The sequence below is a fragment of the Pimephales promelas genome, chromosome 3 (assembly GCF_988280905.1).
Source record: "Pimephales promelas chromosome 3, fPimPro1.hap1.1, whole genome shotgun sequence".
Taxonomy (NCBI): domain Eukaryota; kingdom Metazoa; phylum Chordata; class Actinopteri; order Cypriniformes; family Leuciscidae; genus Pimephales; species Pimephales promelas.
Window position 1 is genome coordinate 20090199 of NC_142771.1, and position 23004 is coordinate 20113202.

Sequence of the window (23004 nt, forward strand, 5' to 3'; positions counted from 1 at the left end):
AATCTTCAATTATGAGAAATAGTCACCACACTGAGAAAGAAAGTCCCAAATTTGACTAATAAAAAGTTTCAAATAATTGTCACAATATAGGTCAAAATTGTGGAAATAAAGACACAAACAGCACTTTATGTTTTGTTATAGTGGTGTAAATGAGTCTCAGAGTCAACACCATGTATAGTAAAGCATTACAAAACATTACCATCATCATTATAATACTGTACATATTTTGACTTTATATGGAAGAACTGGCGTTGAATGACATCCACTGGAATCTTTTTTAAAGCATGTATGCATGTGTTTCAAAACATTGTACCTCCTCTATTGTATGAATCTTTTGTGTCTGTTCTTGTGTGCCAACTTGGTTACTAACACAATGTTGATTGTGTAACAGAAAGTTTTGTGCATGATTTTTGTTTGACCTTGTGTGACATTAATGTGTTTGGAACAAGTAGTTCTACCTCAGCTGCATGAAAGCGTGCATGTGCATGCGCGCTCATCTGTGTGAATGTTGCACACAACAGCAGGATGTGGACAAATCTGTCTCATGCTGCTACCTGTCAAACTGTTTCATCTTTTTTTCTTTACACGATAGCTTGTGTTCAACTTCTCTGCATTTTTTTTTTAGGTTTCCTCCCACACAGCGGTGAGCTTCTGGTTGATTGCTCTCAGTGTGAAACAGGAACTTTTAGCATTATGAGAGATAACTAGGATTTTATGATTCTGATATGATGTCATTTGCCGTACACCTCCAAATTCGATAAAAAAGTCCCATGATTTGTCACAAGTTGTTACTGGAGCTTTATATTAAAACAGAAATGTTACTTACGTGTGCAATATTGGATTTTAAGTCCCATTTAAACTCTACAGAATACACAAATTTGTAATGTTGAATAAAAACACAGGTTGGGCATTTCATCAAGATTATATAGACCATTAAATAAGTTTCTGTTCAGAGAACTATATTAGCAGCATTGCATTTTAACAACTGGCATTAATGTTGGGTTTGCACGTTTATTCAATAACAAAAGGAAAAGGTTGAGTGTCAACCTCATGAAACAGCTCCAGTGAAAGCTTGTGTGTGTGTATAACGGTGTTGTAGGTTGGCTTTAAACAGAAGGCTTTTGTGCTCTTTTAGTGCAGGGACACCGGGCACTGCAAAAGTAACCTACAAGATGGTGTAGCTGTAAAAAAAAAAAAAAAAAAGTAATAATAAACAAAAAATTACTCACTATTGAAAATTGAATTCTCCAGATTCAGAATGACAGCGAAAAATATTTTCATGATTTGTAATCACAACATTTTTTCTTTTGTCAAATCAACTTAAATAATTTATGTAGTTCAGAAAACATAATATTTTGAGTTTCTGATGATTAAATCAATTTTTCCATTCCAATGAACTTAAAATTTTAAGGCAACCAGGTTACTTCCTTTTTTTAGTTAAACCGACAATATTTTTTTACAGTGTGTATGTGCACCTGAAATGTCCTTTATATTATATACCAAGGGCCAAAGGTTTTGAGAATCAATGGTTAGGTTCAAAAATGTATTCAAATCTGGAAAAAAACCCTTTATTATATATATATATATATATATATATATATATATATATATATATATTAACGTTAAAACTGATGTTAATATTTAAGATTCTTTGTAATTTTTAAAAATAATCAAATAAGTTAATTTATAAGTATTTTTGACAATGATCATGTGAACTCTGAGAATGAGAATATTCTTACTTCTGAGCACGACTCACGAGATGGACCATTCTCAAATCTGGAGAACACGATCATCATTAAACCAAATTGACTTTTCGCCAAGAATCTTTCATGCTTTCTGACATGCTTAACTTAATGACTGAGCAACTGAGACGATTAAACCTCAATTCTCTCTCTCATTCTGATTTCTTTTGTTTTTGGTTCAGTTGTTTTCATGCCAATGGATTAACTGAAAAACGATAGGCCTATGAACATTTAGTGCACTATACGTTAGACCAATTTGTCATATAGCAACACACAGTCTGGAATTCCCACAAACAGACACACGCATGCATGACAAAAGGTGTTTGCTCAGCTCAGATGTCACAATTTTGTGTCCCCTTGTGACCTTTCTAACTAATGTGCACAAACACACATGAATGGATAGCAAGGCCAAAAATGCAGCCAAAGCTCCTTGTTTTGCCAAAGTAGCCAGTGGAGAGAAAGAGAAAGTGAGTGAATGCTCAGTCAAGGTACATTGGTCCTGTAGAGCAAAACAAAGCAGCAGAGATTCCATCAGGCATTTCCTGGAGTATAATTTAAGCAGTCGGATGTCCCAGCAGAGCAGTCAGAGGTGGCACGGGACCCCCATCTTTACTCATACGCTCACTTCCACAGCGAAACAATTTCTGAATTGGGTAAGAAAAACAAGCTTAATTTGTGAACTCCCTGAAAACCAAACACAATTTTGCTTCTCAAGTAAGTTTATCTTGTTTTAAGGATGTTTAAACATAAAAAAGAAGACTTGAACTAAATCTTGAAGTCACAGGTCAAGCAAAACAGCCTTACATAAGCTATTCCCAGAGAGGCAGACAAACAAATGCAGGAATGCCCTTTTCTCATTAAACTCAATCTTCTTCCCATTCCATTCTCTCTCGCTCTCTTCTATTTATGTTGTCACACGGCCACATGGCTCTTTGGTTTTAAACTGATCACACATTTGTGGTTTGAAGAAACACAATCTGGACTGCAGGCACATGAAAAAACACTGAAAACAGAAATTAAATCCATCCATCCATCCATAATAGTCTGTTCTGTATCACCTGGATACCAAAACTGCTTATGAAAGTTATTTCACACGCACACAAACACACCTTGAATACAGAGGGAATGTGGCAACATCAATTAAAGGATAGTTCCCCTCACAATGAAAATGTCCTAATAATTTAGGAAATTTGCCCCAATGCCAAATATATCCATGTCTTTCTTTCCTCAGTGGAAGAGAAAATACGTTTTTTGGAAAACATTTCTGAGGTGAGATGTGATTCAACATACAATTGAACTATCCTCGCACGGTCGCTTTTTAAAGACTGAAGAGTGGGACTGTACTTCCTCTGGGGCCGGCGACATCGAGCGTGACCGAACAATTGTAGTTAAAAATAATATATCTTTTTTTTCCGTTTCGCTAGATAAGACCCTCTTCGTCAGCTGTGATAGTGCTCAGCCGGTTAGAGCACTTCATAGACCTTTGAAACTGCATTGATTTGGACTTTAAAATGTTGGTTGCCATTGAAGTCCATTATTCGAAGAAAAATCCAGAAATGTTTTCCTCAAAAAACATATTTTCTCTTCCACTGAGGAAAGAAAGACATGGGAATCTTGGATGAAATAGGGGTGAGTAAATGATTAGAAATTTTTCATTTTGAGGTGAACTTATCCTTTAAATCTGTTTTTTAATGGATTGAATTGGGTTTTAGATACAATGTAACAAACAAGTCACCTAGAAACAGAAAGTAGCCCATGAAACTAAAAACAGAGATTAGTGGCAGCAGGGAGTGAGAGAAGGTGTGGTCTGAAGCCAGCTGGTATGACAGGAATCCTGACACTCATTGGGTAATTGGTTCTGGCAGATACCAAAAAACTGTATGTCTGTGTGAGTGTGTGTGTGTGTGTGTGTGTGCGTGAGTGTGAGAGAGACAAGTGAAGGTAGGGCACTGTCTGTGTGTTTGGTTGCCATGTGACAACAAGGCAATCAACAGACTTCGAGATGAGTGAACAAATTTAAAAAGAAAGTTTTTTTTTTTTTTTTTTTTTTTGAGCATGCAATGAGAAAGGAGGGGAGAAAAATATGTTTCAGTGCTAATTTTCTCACAAAGCAATAGATAAATACATCTGGGGCCAAAATATATGAAGCATCTTACTATCTTATAATTAAAAAAAAAAATGTCATATATGGTTCCCAGAATAGTTGAAACCAACCTTCAAATCCCAATATACGGTAACACTTTATTTTGATAGTCCACTAGACATTCTATAACTATAAGTAACTTTTCAACTACATATCATCTAATGTCATTAGAGTATTAGTAGGCTGTGTGCTTAATATCTGCTAACACTTTATTTGTTGGTCCCCCAACAGACATTCAACTGACTATAATTTGGTGACTACAAGTAAACTTCTTCTCCTAACCCAAAGCTTAACACATAACCATAACCATAACAGTCTACTTTAATATACTCTAATGAGAGTAAGTTGACATGTAGTTGAAAAGTTACTTAAAATCAGTAGAATGTCTAAAGTGACTATCATAATAAAGTGTAACCCAATATACATATGGATTATGTTTTGTATTTTACAATATACAAAGAATGACAAAAAATGTAAATGTATTTTACATATTATTTGCATGTGTGCTATATTTTATGGCTGTATCAGTACATCCACATTTCTTGTATAGGTATTTTCCAGATCTGTGCTTTGAATTATTATTTGTACATTTATCTTGTCATTTCACATTGCTACATACTTGACTTCACTTTCTGAACGACGGCCTATATAGATTGAATTGCAAAGATACAACTTTGTCCATGCCATGAACTCGCCTATTTTTACTAATTCTACGCTCCAATTGGCCGCCTCTTTATGGGCGGGGTTTGTGATGAGCCTTGAGCTGGGGATGTTTGTCCGCATTCTCAAACTGAGTCACCGCTGGTTGGACGTTGGCATACGGGCGATCTGTCGCGGTTCTTGGCAAGTCCTGTGAGTTTTTTTTTTTTTTTTTGGAAACTTTAAAGTAGCTTTAGAACATTTGCACCACATCGAACGCGGTGATAAACCTGTTATGGCAAGGGAATGTTTCTTGTGAAATTTTGCCTCTGCAACAGTTAATTTCTCTAAGCATCATCATTTTCCCCACCACAATTGGCTTCAATAGCGCTCTATGATAGTGACCTGGACTAAACCTTTATATTTCTACTCCAGAGAACGCAAGGTGTTATCCCGCAGCAGGACTGTAACGGAAAACAGCACAATGATGAACAGGAACGGAATGGTCACAAAGATTCGCACGCGGATAAGGACCGACCCCTTCAAAAACAACTATGACCTGGTCGGCAAAGAGCTTGGCAGGTAAATCAAATAACTTTGTGGATTATTTGCTGTTTAAAAGATCAAAATGTGTTGAAGGCATGCAGTCATATCCCCGCAGGCAGTTTCACAAACTTGGGAACCGGTGTGGGAATTAATTGGGGGGAGTGAATCAACGCCAGCTGGAAGCCAAAATACTAGGTTTGTTTGGCTCCCGCACGTGTAATCTGAAGATCAACTGGATTTAGCCCTTATTGTAGTTTGTCAATACTGTAACCTAACGACATGCATTTATGAAAAAACAAAAATATTTATCACGCACTCCTACACATTTGTGTTTATTATAACGGACCGTTCTATTTCACTGCAGCTTAATTTAGACCAGCAGGTGAATTAGTAACGTATCGTTGTCCTTCACTTACATAGGCTACAGTTTTGTAAAGCGCACAATTGCGGATTTTTTCACTCTGCAAAAATAACACAAATCAAGGAGAGAATCACTGCGAGTCAGTGTTTTAAATTGTAGGCTATTAACCTGAAGGTGTTATTTAGAATTGTAGAAAAAATATATATTTTTAATTTTCATCTCTTTATGGTTACCTGTGTGGGAAAAGCTTATGATGTTTGTTTTAGTCAATCTGTAGACACAAATTTTGCTATTCGGCCATGAACGAATGGGTGTACGATTCAATCATTACACGTAAATTGGCTTGTCGCCACCTACTGGTAACAATTTAATACATAGAAAATGGACACTGAACGAATCATACTGAATTGCTTAGTGAGTGGATTCCAAATAATCTATTCATCCTGATAAATCAATCAACAGTGAAATCTAAACCACTTAACATTCTCATTGGCATTTTCCAGGGGTGCCCCTCATGCCTGAGAATAAGACTTGGATCCTTTCAGTGTGTTTTCTCAAGTAAATAAAGCATTTGAAACATGCTAATTCAGAGCCGCACGGGGCCCATGTGTGATGGATATAGCGCTGCTTGCCGTGACATTGTTCTTTAACTCTCCACTGACTAATTATAGACAAGATGGTATTCCTTGACCACTCCGATTTGTTTTCTCTTGGACAGATGTGTTCAGTTAGAGTTAAACACATGCTGTGCTTGTTGACAATTGCATGGTCTGTATCTGCTGCCTTTAGGCTAACTTTTTTTCAAGTTGCTAATTTTAATTCTCACTGCCATTCCGCATCGTTTAACCCAATTTGATGGGTAATTTGTGGATTGGGTTGTAAAATGTCTCGATTTGGACTGGATTTAGTAGGCATTTGGTTCTCTAAAACATTTATTGTTTTGCTTCAAACTACAAGAGATGTGAGGATTCTAAGGAATGAGTAAATCCCAAGTTTTTCCTGTAATTAATGTGCACTAGACAATACATGCATGAGTCACAAGGCAAGCTGATTACCATAGTGGTGAACTAAATGAGCGTTGGAGGAATGCAGATGTTGGTGGATATCGATGTTGAGATTAGGTAGGCAGAAGGCGGCGGTCATTCAAATATCTTGCATTCCTTCAGCGTAACCTAATCTGATTTCACCCCTCCCCTTCTTTTTCTTTATCATATATTGACATTGTTTTATGTAAACCTGTGATAGTTGCTTTGCAGCAAAGATATTTACACTGAGTTCAGCAGGTCAGCTTGTCTTGTAATTTCTACGGTTGCCTAAAGAGCTCAATGTGCTGCAGAAAATATCTTCATCAGTTTCACAACACATGTGCTCCAAATACTCACAACACAACCAAATACAGAAATGCACAGCAAATGGCACACGCCGCAATGGAAATGTTTCCGGGGGAACCAAATAAGTGACGAACCTGGGTAAGATATGCTTATTGCTTAAAGTCTACTTGTTACTTTATTGTATTTTTTGTAACTTTTTTTTTAATGCAAAATATACAGAAATGACATGTTTGACATACAACTTTGTATACAATGAACATATTGTTAATACATTTTGTCCTGCTCACTCTAAAGTCCCCACTTCAAGGGCTCTTCGAAGGGAGTAGGGCATAGGGATGCTAGGGATGAGCAATAAGCATGTCCCAGTCAGGTTCGTCACTTTTTGGGATTCCCTGGAAACATTTCCATTGTAGTCTGTGCTTCCATTTATGTATTTGGTTGTGTTGTGAGTATTTGGAGCACACATGTTGTGAAACGTGTGTTTTCTGAAAAGATTTTTCCTAATTTCTGGGTGTTTTTCTATTTGCATTTTTTTTTTCTTCAGTTGCAGCACGCTAAGCTCTCTCGGCCACCGTAGATTTCCTCTTGAGTTTAAACCAAGATCTTTTTTTAGCGATAGGCCAGCTTTTTTAAATGTATTCTTTAGCTCTCCCGATGATTATAACGTACATTTTGGCCTAGATTTTTCTTTTAGTCTGTGCACACACTTCCGCTCTCCCACTGGAGTCAATGGAGTAAAACATAGACTGTAAAATGTTCCTTCTGTGTGTGTGTCTGTGTTGCTGAATGTGCTCGTCTTACTGAATGGCCAAACCATCTGGCCATGTTGTCAGCACTCCATTCATTTGATACAAAACTCCAACAGCAATTTCTGTGTTATTCAGCTAGATGAAATCCAATATTTGCTTCCAGACAACTTTTGTTTATTTGGAGGATTGGTTTAGATAGATATAGTCATCACTTATGTGGAAATGGACCGTGTGAGAGAACGAAATGCAGGATGCTGAAATCCACCAAATAAACTCTTCCGTTCCATTTGAATATCTGCCAGTGAGTTACCCATCATACAGTGTAGTGGATGTCCCAGTTCATTAGAGTTCTTATGAGTTGTGTGATGTGTCCCAATTCGGTGAGATTAGAGGGTATTTTTAAGCATATCATCTTTGGAGCTCCTCCAGAGTATCCAAAAATGACTTTAACCCCAACCTTCAAAATCCCATCTCAGATCATGCACCAAAATATAATCTATTTGAGGACCTTTATCCACACATACCTTCATAAACACATCATCAGTCCCAGCACCCCTTTTTTCAGAAGTTTTCCATTTACTTCATTCATGTTTTTTTCTCATGAAACTTTACACTTTTTTTTTCTTCCTCTCACTGTGCGGCTGTTTTGTTAATCTGCACTTTTTATCCTCAGGAAACCAATAAAGTTCATGAGTTCAGCTAAGAATTCAGTGATCCTCTTTCCGAGGTGGTCTGAGTGAGGAATGTTCTACTGCAGAATTCTGGGATGCGGACTGAGCCTTCTGCCATACCAGTAGCAGACAGCCAGCTGTGCATGTGTTGCAGTCTTTCACTTAATAACGGGGTTGGATGGTTTCCCTTTAATAATGGATTGAGATTGTATATATCATAGGGTCTAAATGGTCTTGTGTTTGTGTCTTCATGCGCACGTGCATGATTTTGGTCTTTAAATGTTTATCCGTTCTCTCAAAGTAGACATGTTTCTACCATCTGGGCATAAGAATGAAACCGAGAGTTGGAGACAGATTGTAGACAGTGAAAGAGAGGATGGTGTGATAATTTTTTATTATTTTTTTACACAGGAAGTTTAACCTCCACAGAAATGTACATTTCCTACCCGTTGAGAGTCATTGTTTTAGATTAAGTCTGACCATATTTATAAGTAGAAAATGGATGCTTCAAAGAATTATTGGATTTTATTGATTTCTTATTCATCTTTGGTGCTTTGTGGAGTGCTGAACAAAGTTGAATTTTATTGTGAGGGAGGGTGTAAAACCGCGAAACACTTTATCTAAATAATTTAACCAATTTATATATTTACCAATTTAGAAATTGTATTAAAAATACATTAATTGGTTAAACTATTTAAATAATATTATATATATAATACTATAATAGTATTATATAATAGTATTATATATATATATAATACTATATGTGTTTATAATGTATCTCCTGACCCATTTACCCTTCAGACCTGCTCTTTTACACCCACTGAGAAAGAGGGCAAAAGAAATGTGAGCCTGGCAGAATTATGGCAGCCAAGTGATGCCCTTTTGACCTTGTTCTTTCTGTGACTTCTCTGTCTAATGCTTTATGGTTGTGTTTGTAATTCAGAAATTGTACACTTTATCATTTAATGTCTGGACAGTTCAAAAACTATTTTTTTATTGTAAACAACAATTTCTTCACGTGCTGAGCTAATGAAAAACAGGGTTGTTCCGGGAGTTGGCACCTTCACATGTGGTTCTTGTGCTCCATTTGAACTCTGTATTGTGACTGTTCTGAGCTCAGACGCTGGAAAATGCTCGCTTTACCTCGACCCCGCCAACCACACTCGCGTTTAGCAGGAAAACCACTACAACGCTGGACATGGATAGATTTTGGCTTGTACCCTTGGGTATTTTCAGAGGATTTTAAGTGTTCTGCAATCATGGGAATTGTTAACAGCAAGACCAAACAACAAAAACTTTTTAAACACACCATGAAATTAAAATTGATTTTCTGTAGCCACAAATATCACTAAATATTGATATTTAGTAGATGGAGATATTAAAGTAGTCTTTTTCTTGTTGGAAATTTGGCCAATATATTGCAATGTACAAAGCATTCATGTTTTTTACGACTTGTTTTAGTTTATGCACATTTATAATTTTAGTTTATACATGTTTTTATTATTTTAGTTTTTTTTTTTTTTTGAAAGGTTAACTCATAGGAGGAAAGATTAACTCATCAGCACAGGAAGGACTGCTTCGCTTGGGCATTTCATTAGGTCTTTGACATGACAACTGGAAGCTCCATCCTAAACGTTTTATTGTCCATCTGCGTTTTTGCGTGTTCGTGTCAAACTTTTAAGTAGGGTGTTAATGGAGACGTAGATGGGAAGAGACAAGCAGTGGACAGAGGAGAGGTCACCGGGCGGGCTGTATTTTGTTTGTAAGTGCCGTGTTTGGTCATTGGCTACTAGACGGTGGCAGGAGAGGACACCATTGACTCTCAATAGAGGAGTGTTGGAAGAGTGGGTGGTCTTTCTGTTAGGGTCCCTAGCACACACACAAACTGGTGTCTCTTTATGATATGGCCTGAAGAGGAGGTGTGGTTCAGAGCCATTTGTCCTTCTCGCAGTCAAACAAGAGAATGCCTACGCTGACAGGCCTGTTCTTTCTGTGTGCAGCGCCCTGTGTGTCTTTTGACTGATAGATGAGGCGTTGGGAGGTCAGATGAGAGAGGCAGCAGGAAATCAGTTTGAATGAGCCTGTGTGTGTAAGAGGCCTTGGACAGCTCCAACTGTCAGTCTTATCATTTAGGTGTCAGGCCCTTGTTGAAAACGAAGAAGAGAGGGGAGTGAGTGATCATGAAAACTGTGAAATTGACTGGTTAAGGATGTTCCCATTTCTTAATAGAAGTCAATTTTTTCTTTGCATGTAGAAAACATCACACAGTTTTTTTTTTCCTTATGTTGTTCCAAACATATTATAAGGCTGTTATTTATTGGGAAAAAAGCATTTAAGAATCTTGCTGCTTTTTGACATTGCATCAGACCACAGCAACATGTTAAGCTCCAAAAAAGACAGATAAATGTGGTAAACGCTCCATAAAAGTAGTCCATATATGATACGACTTTCACATTAACGTCATTCGAAAATAAAGACAATACTTGGAGACAAAAGTGGATTGACTTACTCATTCTGTGTGTCAAAGATGCACCATTTTAAAAAAATGCCAGATTAGTGACTTATCAGTCTGCAACACTCTGCAAGACTGCAACCACGTCTTTATCACCATGCTAACTTTATGAACCAAAAAAAGCCTAATCAGAATGGATTGTTCTGGAGCGCTGTGCAATAAAAGCTCATGTTTAATAGAACAACGTGGATGTCATTATTCAAAGTGTTTATATTTTGATTTCCTCTTCTCATTCCGTAAACATTCCCCAAGCTGTTTATTTAATCCCTCTTGTGTGTATGTTTGTGTGCACGCAGGGGCAAGTTTGCAGTAGTGAAGAAGTGTGTGGAGAAGACTACTGGCAAGGAGCATGCTGCAAAGTTCCTGAGGAAAAGGCGTAAGGGTCAGGACTGCCGCAGCGACATTCTGAACGAGATCGCGGTGCTGGAGTCAGCGGAGACGAGTCCCTATGTGGTGGCACTGCACGAGGTGTATGAGACCACCTCAGAGATCATCCTCGTATTGGAGTGGTAAGACACATAATCGCAGTTATGTAGTGACATTCCCTGACCGTGAAAGCTAAGCGTAATGCCGAGTGTTTTATGATGGCTTGGACGTTGTGCACTGTAATTTTGTTATTCCAAGTCACCAGGGCTTTTGAAGATTAGAATTACAGGCATAAAGTAATGGCCCAGCGGGCAAATCAAAAGAGGATTTTTTTTCTTAGCTCTGTTGTTTGGAAGCGTTTATATTTGGAGCTTGTGTTTGCCTGTACCTTTCTGTAACCACAGACCACATTGAACTAGTTCTTTTAACTGAGTGAGCTGAAAGTTTCATTACTATAACAAAAAATGAACAAATGTATAATTTCCCAAGTGAGGATGTGGTTCTTGTGTTTGCCCCTTCATGAAATGTCAAATCCGAATTCTTCTCAGCCCAAGGAGAGGGCAATTTTTCCAGCCCATTCTCACCCCCAAGGCGTCACCTAACTGACGTCAGTAAAGCCTAGTTCACACTACATGATTTTAAAATGTCGGGCTGAACTGTGCAGTTCACATTAAAATGACTTGCTCTCAGTGAAATCATGAGTGTTCAAGTTGTTTAGCTGTTCACACCACACAACACAACGCGATTGATCCACAACTTGAGGTAACTCACTACACGAGTTAACAACGCACTACATAGAGATACAACCACGATCGGATGATAAGAGCATATCATTTGTGACTCAATGAGAGCTGTTTCAGTACTATAGTAGGTCTAAATCCTGAAAATAATCAAACAAATAACGAGTTGACAACAACACGATTCTATCTGGTCTAGAAACCATGTTTTGGAACGAAAAACCACGCAATAAAACGAACCAGAAATGACGCGAAAACTGCAGAGAAGAACACAACACGCGAATATGGACGTCAGACAGAAACTAGTGCTGCACACTGTTTGCTCGACGATCTGCTCTGAGAAAAAAAAATGCAAAAAAGAAAAGAAAAAGTACGATTTACCTGGTGTCCTCAACCCATGCGTTCCTATGATTGGCTGTACCCATGACATCACTGAGATTGAGTCGCGCGACTGCTCGAGATATCTAGCATGCTAGATATTTTTCTGAGCTCGGTGACCTGTCTGCGAGGTGTCTGCGAGCTGTCTTTGGTGCGTTGTTGGCTCTTTCACACTAACGGATTGGCGAGCGTTAATCGTCCGCTAATCGCCCGCGATTTGCACGCGATAACACCCTGACTTGTCGGCGACTCACCGATTTGCAAATCGGGCTTAAATCGGGCTTAAAATCACGTAGTGTGAACTAGGCTTAAGATGACGCCCTAGGATCGCGTGTACCCTACCCCCACCTTAGACCTAAACCTAACCGCGTCCTCTAACTGACGCTTTCCTTTAGCGTCAGTTAGATGACGCCGTAGGATCGCGTCTAGGCGCCTAAACGTCAAATATATTGAAGCATGGTCAAAGGTGACTCCTTGCGTTGATTTTTCTGACCCCTCTGCAACTGCCAAAATCTGACAGAAGCTGTTTCCTTTGTCTTGTCATTTTCTGCTTCACTTCAGCAGACCTGACCAATAGGTGACAAGCTGTGAGTTTCATAGCTTTCAATATAAGCATTGATAACCTAAATTCACGTCATTACTCCTCTACAAGATTACTTTTACCAAAAATAAAAACAGCTATGTTTTCCTCACCCTTATATTGTGTGGTTTTCATTGTGGAACACTAAATGAGAAGTTCTTAAAGGGACAATGTGTAGGAATTTCTTCCTTCTTGCAGTGGAAATGTATTTTGCGCTCAATTTTTCTCTCTAGTGCCTCGCTTTTTCAAATGCGCGTTGCATCTACGGTAGCCATTATGTACCAAAAAGCTCTGTCAGGATGTCTTCTAATAGCACTAGCGTTCCTTTGGGTGAAAAGGTTTGTTATTTCAAACAAACAGCAACTTGACACAACGAACAAACGAATACCTTTCACTCTAGTCACATGATGACATTAATAGATTTTAATGAAGACAATCTATTTTGTCATTTAAAAGTTGAATTTCTTGCCCATAGTCAATAGCAAAATGTTTAGCGCTTCCAGAAATAAGAAAAAATGCGGTCGTGACTGCTGGGATTAAACGGTTTGAAATGCTTTTCGCAAGCTCTATCATTTGAATCTCCCTTATTTTTTTCCCATCATTTTTTAAAGTTTATTTCATGGTTTTTCCCCTGACTGTCTTATTGCAAATTCTGCACAAAATCAACAGCCTGTTTTTTGCGCATTGTGTGCATTGATCTGTATAGCGAGGCAGGATGCTGACGGGTTGAATGACGGAGGTTGTGAGAATTGGTAGATTACATCTGCTCTCTCTCAAAGGTAACTTGCCACAAAAAAGAAAATTCCGCCCACTTGCTGCACACTGCTAAGCAACTTCCTCTGAGACAGCTGTGTATCAATCTATCACATGCAAGCACATTGTGTGCGTGTTGACAACCTGTGGAGTAAGTTTACCTTATAAGGCAGGTAATGCTGCTTGTGTTTTAATTGGCGTGCAAGTTCAGTTAAGGACACGTGAAGTCATGGTCTAGTTGACATTTTTAGGCCCATTTATAGATAGGCCCATTTATAGTAATTATATATGAATAAATATAAAAATCCCATTTATGTTTCTGTATAAATTATATATTTATTATAAAATATTTTAATATAAAAAAATGGCCTGAATTTTCTCTTGTTTTGCATGCGTGTTGTGCTTTCCTGTTAGAACAGTATGTCTGATTTAGTAGTGTAATGGTTTTTGCTCTGGTTTTCTGTTAGTTAAATCCTTAAACTTGGTCTGGGAAGGTTTAGTAGTAGACAACAGTTAAACCGAAAAGAGACAGACAGAAAGAAACACTTCAATTTCCATTTCCTGTGGCTTTTCTTCTAAAAGCAGAGCTGCGACGCACTCGCATGTGCAATGCATCACCACATCCTCTGTTGTCAGAAACAAAACCAATTCTCGCAATTCTCTGCCATTTAAAGTTAAAACCCATGCTATTGTAAGACTGACAATAAAAAAGGTCATAATTACATTTACCAAACATGCAGACACCCCACACATATTTTGCGGTTAAATGCTAGCACCGACTCTTACATGATCGCATTAGCCACTACTTTTTCTAAGGCCATTCATCAAGTAACACGGCCTAACTAGAAGTCAAGCAGCCAGGAAGAGGATTAGATGCAGTGTTTATAGATTTCTCGCAATTCGTTTGACAATTGTTTGTACTTTTAAGCAGTCTACATTTACATTGAAATATCTAATGACCAGAATAGAGACTTTAGGTCTTGTTTTGGCCCATAAAAACACACTAGCATAGCTGAGTTTCACTCGGAAGTAATGAGTTGAGTTACTCATTAGTCGAGTTACTCTATCTGTTGTAATGTTTTTGATTCTTTAAACAAAACGAAATGGGGCCCTCCCTTAGTCCAGCGTTTGACATCTTTCTAGGAAAGCTCTTATGTAATTCTCTTTGTGTCAAGTGTTCATCTTCATCACCTGCTGCTTAGTTTTCCTCATCTGCTTGATCAAAAGCCGTCTGAAATGGACCGTTCAGTGGTGGCTTAAGTCCTTTTGACAGATGCAGATTTACAGTGTCAACTGCCTCTGGTTCACCCCACTGTTAATCCACCCACAATAAAGCTGGAGAGACAAGACATCCGGCATTTATGGATATTTGACAGCTTTTGCTTTTTGAGATAGATTCAGCAACATGGAAAGTGATTTTTTTTTTTTTTTTTAAGATATTCAGCACATTTGCTGCTTCATTTGCTGCTGGGATTTTTCTGATCTTCTCAAACAAAATAAATATTACCAATACCAGATTATCCATAAATTACAGTAAGGGATTATCAAGGGATATCTTCCTTAAACACCCTTAATTTATGGTGTATCAGGTATTGGTAGTAATAATTGTTTATACCCTTGTTGCGTAACTAAAGGAGCTTTAAAGCGCTTATTTTGGACCGTTTGTCGAATTTGTTTCCAGTTGGTTGGTGCGAAAGCAGTTTTCTAAGCTGCAGTCCACAGTAGGTATGTATCCAAGCCGTCCTAAATCATAGGAGTGAATCACAGTTTTCTACAGATGTCTTGCTTGTATTTAGATAAATTTCTGTTGGAGTGCATTCTTTGCATGTTTTGCAAGACTCTTGAAGTCAGAGTACTAGTTCTCATCCTCTCATGAGTGGGGAATGGTGCCCTTGGTGGTCTTCTTGGGTTGCAGATGAGCATATTTTTGTCCTCCTTTCTGTTCCAGGAAAGGAAGTTTATTTGAGCAACGAATCTTTGCCTTTCCTGCACATTCTCATGGCTCATGACGTCCGAGTAAACTTGGAATTCTTCCGTCAAGTGTTCAGTCTTGGTTTTCATGTCATTTACAACAACAGCAGCCATTTGATCAAGTGAAGTGAATGAAAATGGGATGTCAACATCCACCAGCCTGTATCCGTGCGAATTGCTCAACCACTGCTCTTCTTGGGTCAATCATAAATCTGCGTCAGACTACAGAGCCACTTTATAGATGGTTAAAATGTTCTGTCTCACACGCACTACCAAACCAAAACTTGTTTTTTCCCTCCATGAAAGGCAGTGAGGATTTGATCCTTGCATGTGAGCATTAACAGACCTCTTTGGGTTGTTTTTCTGATGTTACTTTAGAAGACGTTGACTTTGGGGGAATTTAGAGTGGAGGGTTTATTCCATTAGGGTGAAGAGCGCAAGTTTTTGTGATGTTTGATTTGAAGGGGGCTGAAGGGTTCCCAATATCCCAATGTCCTCACTTTATAAGCCTCTAGTGGCTCATCTGATAAGCGATACCAAGAATCCCTTATTTATACAGCTGGATTCAACTGTTATGTAATAGGCACCACATAAACGAATACATACTGTACACTGTAGATGAAAAGCGTCTACATGAGTGTCTATTGGAGAGCGCTTTTTTTGTGTGGCCTAAAATTCAATACACATGGTCCTGATTTTCCCAGTGTTCCATCGCCCAAAGGAGTATCCGCCTGCAAATCCTCATAGTGATGGTAACCCTCGCCACGGTTACGCAAGGATGAAGTTCCACCCCCTTTTCTGTTACCCAGAAGTCTCCTCTTACTTTATAATTGAGCCTCTCCAAGAAGATGGCTAATTATTATGTATAGAAATGAGCAAAACAACTGGCATAGGTACACCACCCACATAGAGTGGTTTGAATACCGTAACCTGTGTACTAGTGAGTTGTTATTGTTTTTATTGAGCTTAGTTAGATTCTTGATCTGTTATAAATGCTGATATCAGATGGGACAATGACACATCTCTCCCTCATGTTTGAGACCGTTTGTGAGGATGGATGTGTTTCTCTGTTAGGGTGTCTCTAATCATAGATGGGATTTATTTTTTCCAAAAAATGCTACACTCAGAATTGGAATCAATTAGGCCATGTGATATATGAGACCGTAAAATGAGATCTAAATTAACACTTGCAATCTTTGTCTTTCAGTGCTGCAGGAGGTGAAATTTTTAACCAGTGTGTTGCCGATAATGATGAGGCCTTCACAGAGAAAGATGTCATCCGATTGGCCAGGCAGATTCTGATGGGCGTGGCCTGTCTCCATCAAAATAACGTAGTTCATTTGGACCTTAAGGTGAGTGTTGGGCATGTTTGTGTTTTGTTCGTTGATCATAAAGATGCAACCGACAACTTTTTGACTAACTTTAGGACAGTTTTGTTGTCCCTTACATGGTCTAAAACATGACTGTTGCCCCTTTATTGTCATTTTAATGCATTAATGTTCACATTAATTAACTTGCTGTATAATGTCTGTGTATGTGGGTGTAAAAAAAGTAGGATGAGTTGTTTTTTTTTTTTTTTTTTAACATTATTACGAAACAAATGAGGTTGGTGAAATGTTAGATTACATTTGCGGAAGTTATGCGACTAAATTTACTTATGATAGAGTTATCATAATTAATGATATAATTCATTCACTTATTTGATATAATTAACCAGACCACACTCTGTTCTCTGATGGCACCCACTGGTTCAAACTAATTGTAATGTTACCAATTTCATCAAGTATGCCCATCCTGGTGTCTTTGTTTGATGAACGGTGTTCATGGGGCTTTAAAGGCGGCTACTGTTCACATGCAACTTGGATCCATTTAAAAAGTAATTAAATAAAAGATGAGTTCTAGAATGTGTGTTTTTTTCTTCCTGTCTGAAGTGTTATTTAGTGTTTCCTTTCTCTCACACTCGTAATATCTTCTCCAGCCTCAGAACATCCTGTTGACGAGTGCTCAGCCTCTGGGTGACATCCGCATCGTCGATTTTGGCTTGTCTCGGCGGGTGGACAGTGTGACGGAGGTACGGGAGATCCTAGGCACTCCCGAGTATGTGGGTGAGTCGGACATCCCTCATTTGCAAACCTCAAACCCTCTCATGCATGGCATAACTGCTGCAAAACCAGATACAGAGTAAAGGTGAAGTATAGTGAAGAAGGGTGGGAGAATGAAAGCTTGTCTAGGACTACTACAACTTCACGTGATCGAAACCTCAGTTATAGAAAATCTGTAGAAAGATCAAACATGAAACCGTGTCAGCAGGATGTTTTTGACGCTCGTGTGGGAGTACTTGGGTCCTGACTTTGTTTGATGTGAAGGGGTTATGAGACGTTTGTTTCTCTCTTGCCTCCAGCTCCTGAGATCCTGGACTATGAGCCCATCAGCACAGCTACTGACATGTGGTAAGTTGAGTTTATTGAGTGTCCAGAGTCCAGATGTCTGTGTGAGAGAGTATATGTTCGTGGTATTTGACACATATATGAATGTTATATAAAGGCAATTTAACATTGTGACGACATGTAGATAAATGAACCTGTAAAAGCTGATAAGTTCTATGAAGCATTTCTGTAATCCAGTAGTACGATAAGAGTCAGTGTTATCAGCCTGATAAAGTCAATGTGTGCAATCAATTTACAATCCACTGAAAATCTAGAACAGTCTATAGAAGTTTACTCATTTACTGGATGGAAAAGGGGGTCGTCTCCATTTTCTGCATCATCTTCCTGTCTCATAATTAGGCAGTCAATATTACTTGGTCATTAAGTATTTAGAACAAACCTCTAAACCAAGTATGAGCAAAAAGATAAATGTTAACATAAAGAAAAAAAATGATTCTTGCTAAGTGAGATAAATGAAGTAGTGACCCATCCTTCCATATTGACATATCTATGTGACACCGATTCTTGAAAAAATAAAGGCCGGGACTTGGTTCTATCTGTTGGCTGTTGATTGGATCGAGGCAGATGTGAATGCATGTTTGCAGTCGATTATAAGAAAGGGGCGGGATTTAAGCAAACATGCTTGAACCAGCCCAAGCTGGTTTGCTGGTCTTAGCTGTTTTAAGCTGGTCTCCCAGCCTGTCCAGCTGAGAAATGGCCATTAACCATCTAAAACCAGCCGAACCAGGCTAGGAGACCAACTAAAACCAGCAAACCAGCTTGGGCTGGTTAATTTATATTTCATTTTTGGGTTTGGACGATTACTCTCAACTTATGAAATGGGTGAAGTCAATTTTTTTGGTGTGTTTTTCCTCTATGCTGATCTGTGTTGCTGCTTTAACTCTACAGGAGCATTGGGGTACTGACTTACGTGATGCTGACAGGCGAGTCACCTTTTTTGGGAGAAGAAAAGCAGGAGACCTTCCTGAACATCTCCCAGGTCAACGTAGACTACTCGCAGGACGTCTTTCAGGGCATCTCTGACCTCGCCGTGGATTTCATCCAGTCACTGCTCCTCAAAAACCCCAGGTAGGGGAAGTTGCCTGCTATTTGTCAGTGTGGATGTGGAATGGCAGTCTTGTTTAGGCAAACTTGCATGACCTGATTGATTGTAGTGGCTTTAGTTGGCTCTACCCCAGACATGTAATCTCACGCTTCAATCTCTCATTAAAGCGTAATGGTCTCTTGGTTTAGAATATACAGTGAAATGATCCTTGCAGTCTTACTGGTTTCCCACATCCCTAGGCTCTTTTGCTGAAACTGATGAAGGTTTTTATTTTATTTTTTGGAGGGGGTCCGTTGGTGTAATTAATGGCAGTCCAGACTTGCCGCTATCATGGCTCTATGGGAACTGATAGTAGCACAGTCTCTGATCCAGGACCGTAATTTGCACCCCATAAAATTTAATGCTTGTAGATCATCGGCACCGATAAAGCAGGAGAGGAAAATTCGGAGCTTAAAGCTATGTGGAAAAATTCCTTTGTGTGTGAGTAATTGGGAAAGAAAAAATCCTGGGAACCTAAACGATAGTCCTTCATATTTGCAGAACTGATGGAGAAACCTAATGAGAACTTTTGTGCTTTTAATCATTGCTTATTTGTACATTTCTTTAATGTTTTCACCACAGGGATAAATTTGCAGTTTCTTCTTAATGAGCAAAGTGCATGTATATTTAAATTAAATTTATTTTTTTATCATTTTATTTAGTTTTAGTTCTATTTATTTAAATAGACCTGTCTATTATTTGGTTTCCTTTCCTTTTATTACATTATTTTCCCTTTACTTTATAAATAGTTTTTTGTTGTTGTTACATTTTATGCTTATTCCATTGTATTTATTTACATACTTGTTTTTCTTTTCCTGGAAAAACATTTCTCCTAATATTAGTCATTTCAGTTGTTTAACAGTCTTTTTTTCTCTCTCTCTCTCTCTCTCTAGAAAACGAGCAACTGTGGAACAGTGTTTAAATCATCCCTGGTTAAGGGTCGACCCTCATCACCACACTGTTGACGAGCAAGAAGCCAGCCAATCCGAATCAGAGCCCGAGAGTCCCGTCCCTTCCCCAGAACTTGTCGTCATCCCTTCATATCCCACCTGCCCAGGCCAGGGGGAGCTGAAGACCGGGCGGGACACTTTCATTTTCACAGAGTCGTTTCCATCCCGTCCAGAGATACAACAAGAGCTCATATGTTAGGTGAGACACGATTGCCCGATCGGAGGGCCTCTGTGTTAATGACCGAAAGACTTATCTGAACTGGAACCGGTGCGGCCTAGTTTGGACTGGACAGCGGCGGTCTACTCAAGTGTTTGCAGCACCTTTGTATGTGATGTCTTTGTGTTGTCTTGTGTAGGATACGTGAATGCGAGTCAGCCTCCCATATGACCACAGAGGTGTGTGCGTGTATACAACAGATCTGAATGAGATTTTATAAGGCCTTAATAAAGCATACTTGAGCTCTTGGTCAAGGTTCTTAACTCATCAGTGCACAGCAACAAACTGGTTATGCGTTTAGAGTGGACTGAACCTTTTCTGCTGTCTGTACTTGGTCCAAAACTCAAGTCGGAGTCTCCCCAGGAAGCGCCTGCTGCCTTTGTAGGAAGGAAATGGAAAGTTCTGATAAATCCCCTGGTGTTTTATTTATCGCCGCTGTTCATTGGATCAACGTTTTATGAAATGAAAAACTGACGCTGCTGCTTTCTTCAGAACAGTAGATTTGAGATCATTCTGCTTCTTTAGAAGTGGCATCTGCATTTTAAAGAACTGATTCACAGAGACTACTTTTGTTCTAGCACTTTTGGTGGGGAAAAAAAAAAATGTATACTCAAATTTCTCAAGCACATTTAAGTAGTTCAAGATGGCATGGTCGTACACATCTTAAACCACTGTTTGTTTGGTTTCTCACGCCATTCCTGTACCACTTTTTCTGTTATTCATAACAAGTTTGCTATAATTGCACAAATGTACCATTGTAACTTGTTCCGTTGTTTTGTTTTCAAGGGGCATTTTTGCCTTGTTAATATATTCTGTATGTTGTTGTGTCTAGTAGGGTATCGTGAGGTAAATTTTCCAAGTCGTCAGTGATGGAGTGGGGGTTATACCCGAGGGCCACTCACTCAGAAGGTTTTCTGGGATTTGTGCGTTTCAGACAGTTGTGGGAGATGTTTGCATTTTGAAAAAAAAAAAGAGCACAACATAACAAAAGGCTTTGATAATTGTATATTTTTTATTTTAAAAAAAGAATGTTAAAAAAAGTATTTTTCTACAGTTGCGGTATTTTATGATTAATATGAAAAAATAAATTGTAATATTTTTTTTTTTTTTAAACAGTTATGCTTAACGTTTGCACTTGTGTCCAGTCGGACTACTTATGTATTATTGGCATGCCTGGCAAGATACTGAAGAAAATAAATGATCATTTTGTATTAAACTATGAATAATTGTTTGCTTGCCTTTTACACCTTTCAAAAGTTTGGGGTTGGTAAGATTTTGTTTTTGTGAGAAGTCTCTTATGCTCCTCAAGGCTGCATATATTTGATCAAATTCAGTAATATTGTGGAATATTTCAATTTTAAAATGTAATTTATTCCTGTGATGGTAAAGCTGAATTTTCAGCTTCATTACTCCAGTCTTCACTCTTATCACATGATCCTTCAGAAAATTGACTAATATGCTGATTTGCTGCTCAAGAAATTATTAGTACTTAATTAGTAATTAATTAGTATTAGTACTTAATTTATTTGAGAAAAAGTAAACATCTTGTCATTCATAATCTATTTAATGTGTCCTTGTTGATTTCGTTTACGTCTTTTTTTTTTAACAAAAAAAATTGAGTGCTATTTGAGTATATTCAAAACCCAGCCATATCAAAAGTTTAATAGATTTATTTTGTAATGTATTTTTCTTTCTTAGAAATATACATGATACGTTTGTTATAGATCAACAAAAGAAAGTGTACAAAATGTTCCTTTATTGGACTTGGGCATCAAGTTTCCACATTCCAACCAGCAAGGTTGCAGGAAAATATCAAATATTTCTCCTCCATGTAGTTTTCCTTGTGAGGCTGAGGTAATGACTTTGTGAGAAAAATCCATAATTTTCTTTGAAAGGTGGGATTCTCTTTGCCAGTGTTTCCTCAGAATGAGGCAGTAGTGTCTGCATGTGGATGCCTATCATTTTTAGTTGACACATGAACTCGGCTGAAGCGTCTGGCATGCTTTTGACAACAATTGTTGGAAAGGGAAACTGTATAATATTAATAACTGGAAAATATAACTTTTTTTCATGCGAGTAAATTTGCTTTGATGTTACTCACTCTGCTTGTCATATTGAATGAACTCGCTCTTGCACATCTCTCAGTCACAGGTTGTATACAATGGGTCCTTTGGAAGTACATTGGAAAAAATACTGCTTTTTTCTCTCTGACATTCTACCAGACTCTCAAGAAAGTTGACAAAGAACTTTTCTTTACAGTAACGCATGCCTTTTTACTCTAAATATTCAAAGGCGCAAACAGGAAATGCCAGTCTGTGTTTAAGAGAGCATGTTCCTGCATTCCTCAAACACACACACACACAGGTTAGACAACATTGACATCTGCCAATAATTCTTGTTTTAATGTGTTCTTCCTCTGCATGTTAGCATTCTTCCCGCACACGCATATACACACTCCCACCCTGATCTCTGGAGTTCCTGTTTCCCAGGGGAATTAGAGGAACACATTGCTGTTTTTCAGATGAACTGATTCTCTTTCCTATCCTTTCTTTTTGCATTCCTTCTGTTTCTGTCTTCACCTTCTAACCTTACTGCTTTACTTCTCACTCCCAATATAATGGTGGCCAATATTATATTCGTGAGTTTAGAATTATAAGGACTTTTGGTCGAAATTGAGTTTTTGACATAATCTGATCCATTAGGTGTTTATTAATGCCTGTGTGGTGTTATTTTTGTAAAAAAAAAAAAAAAAAGATTAATAGATAAAGCTATAATAGAAGATTATACTACATAACAGTTTTGCCAGCTGAGATGTAAAAACTTT

The 23004-nt window shown here is 38.2% G+C and overlaps 1 protein-coding gene across 1 annotated transcript; it reads left to right on the forward strand.

Moving 5' to 3' along the window:
* The first annotated feature begins 4618 nt into the window (after window positions 1–4618).
* Window positions 4619–20763, forward strand: stk17al (serine/threonine kinase 17a like). Its single transcript, XM_039686545.2, has 8 exons — window positions 4619–4737; window positions 4960–5106; window positions 10994–11206; window positions 16690–16834; window positions 17461–17587; window positions 17884–17932; window positions 18818–18997; window positions 19907–20763. The coding sequence occupies exons 1-8, from the start codon at window positions 4637–4639 to the stop codon at window positions 20160–20162; spliced, it is 1218 nt and encodes a 405-aa protein (XP_039542479.2). The 5' UTR covers window positions 4619–4636; the 3' UTR covers window positions 20163–20763.
* Window positions 20764–23004: the final 2241 nt, after the last annotated feature.

Excerpts from the sequence above, each read along its gene's own strand:
- stk17al (XM_039686545.2), top strand. The coding sequence starts at position 4,637 with ATGAGCCTTGAGCTGGGGATGTTTGTCCGCATTCTCAAACTGAGTCAC. Across the intron at positions 4,738-4,959 it reads CGCGGTTCTTGGCAAGTCCT|AGAACGCAAGGTGTTATCCC; the intron begins GTGAGTTTTTTT and ends TTTCTACTCCAG. Across the intron at positions 18,998-19,906 it reads CTGCTCCTCAAAAACCCCAG|AAAACGAGCAACTGTGGAAC; the intron begins GTAGGGGAAGTT and ends CTCTCTCTCTAG.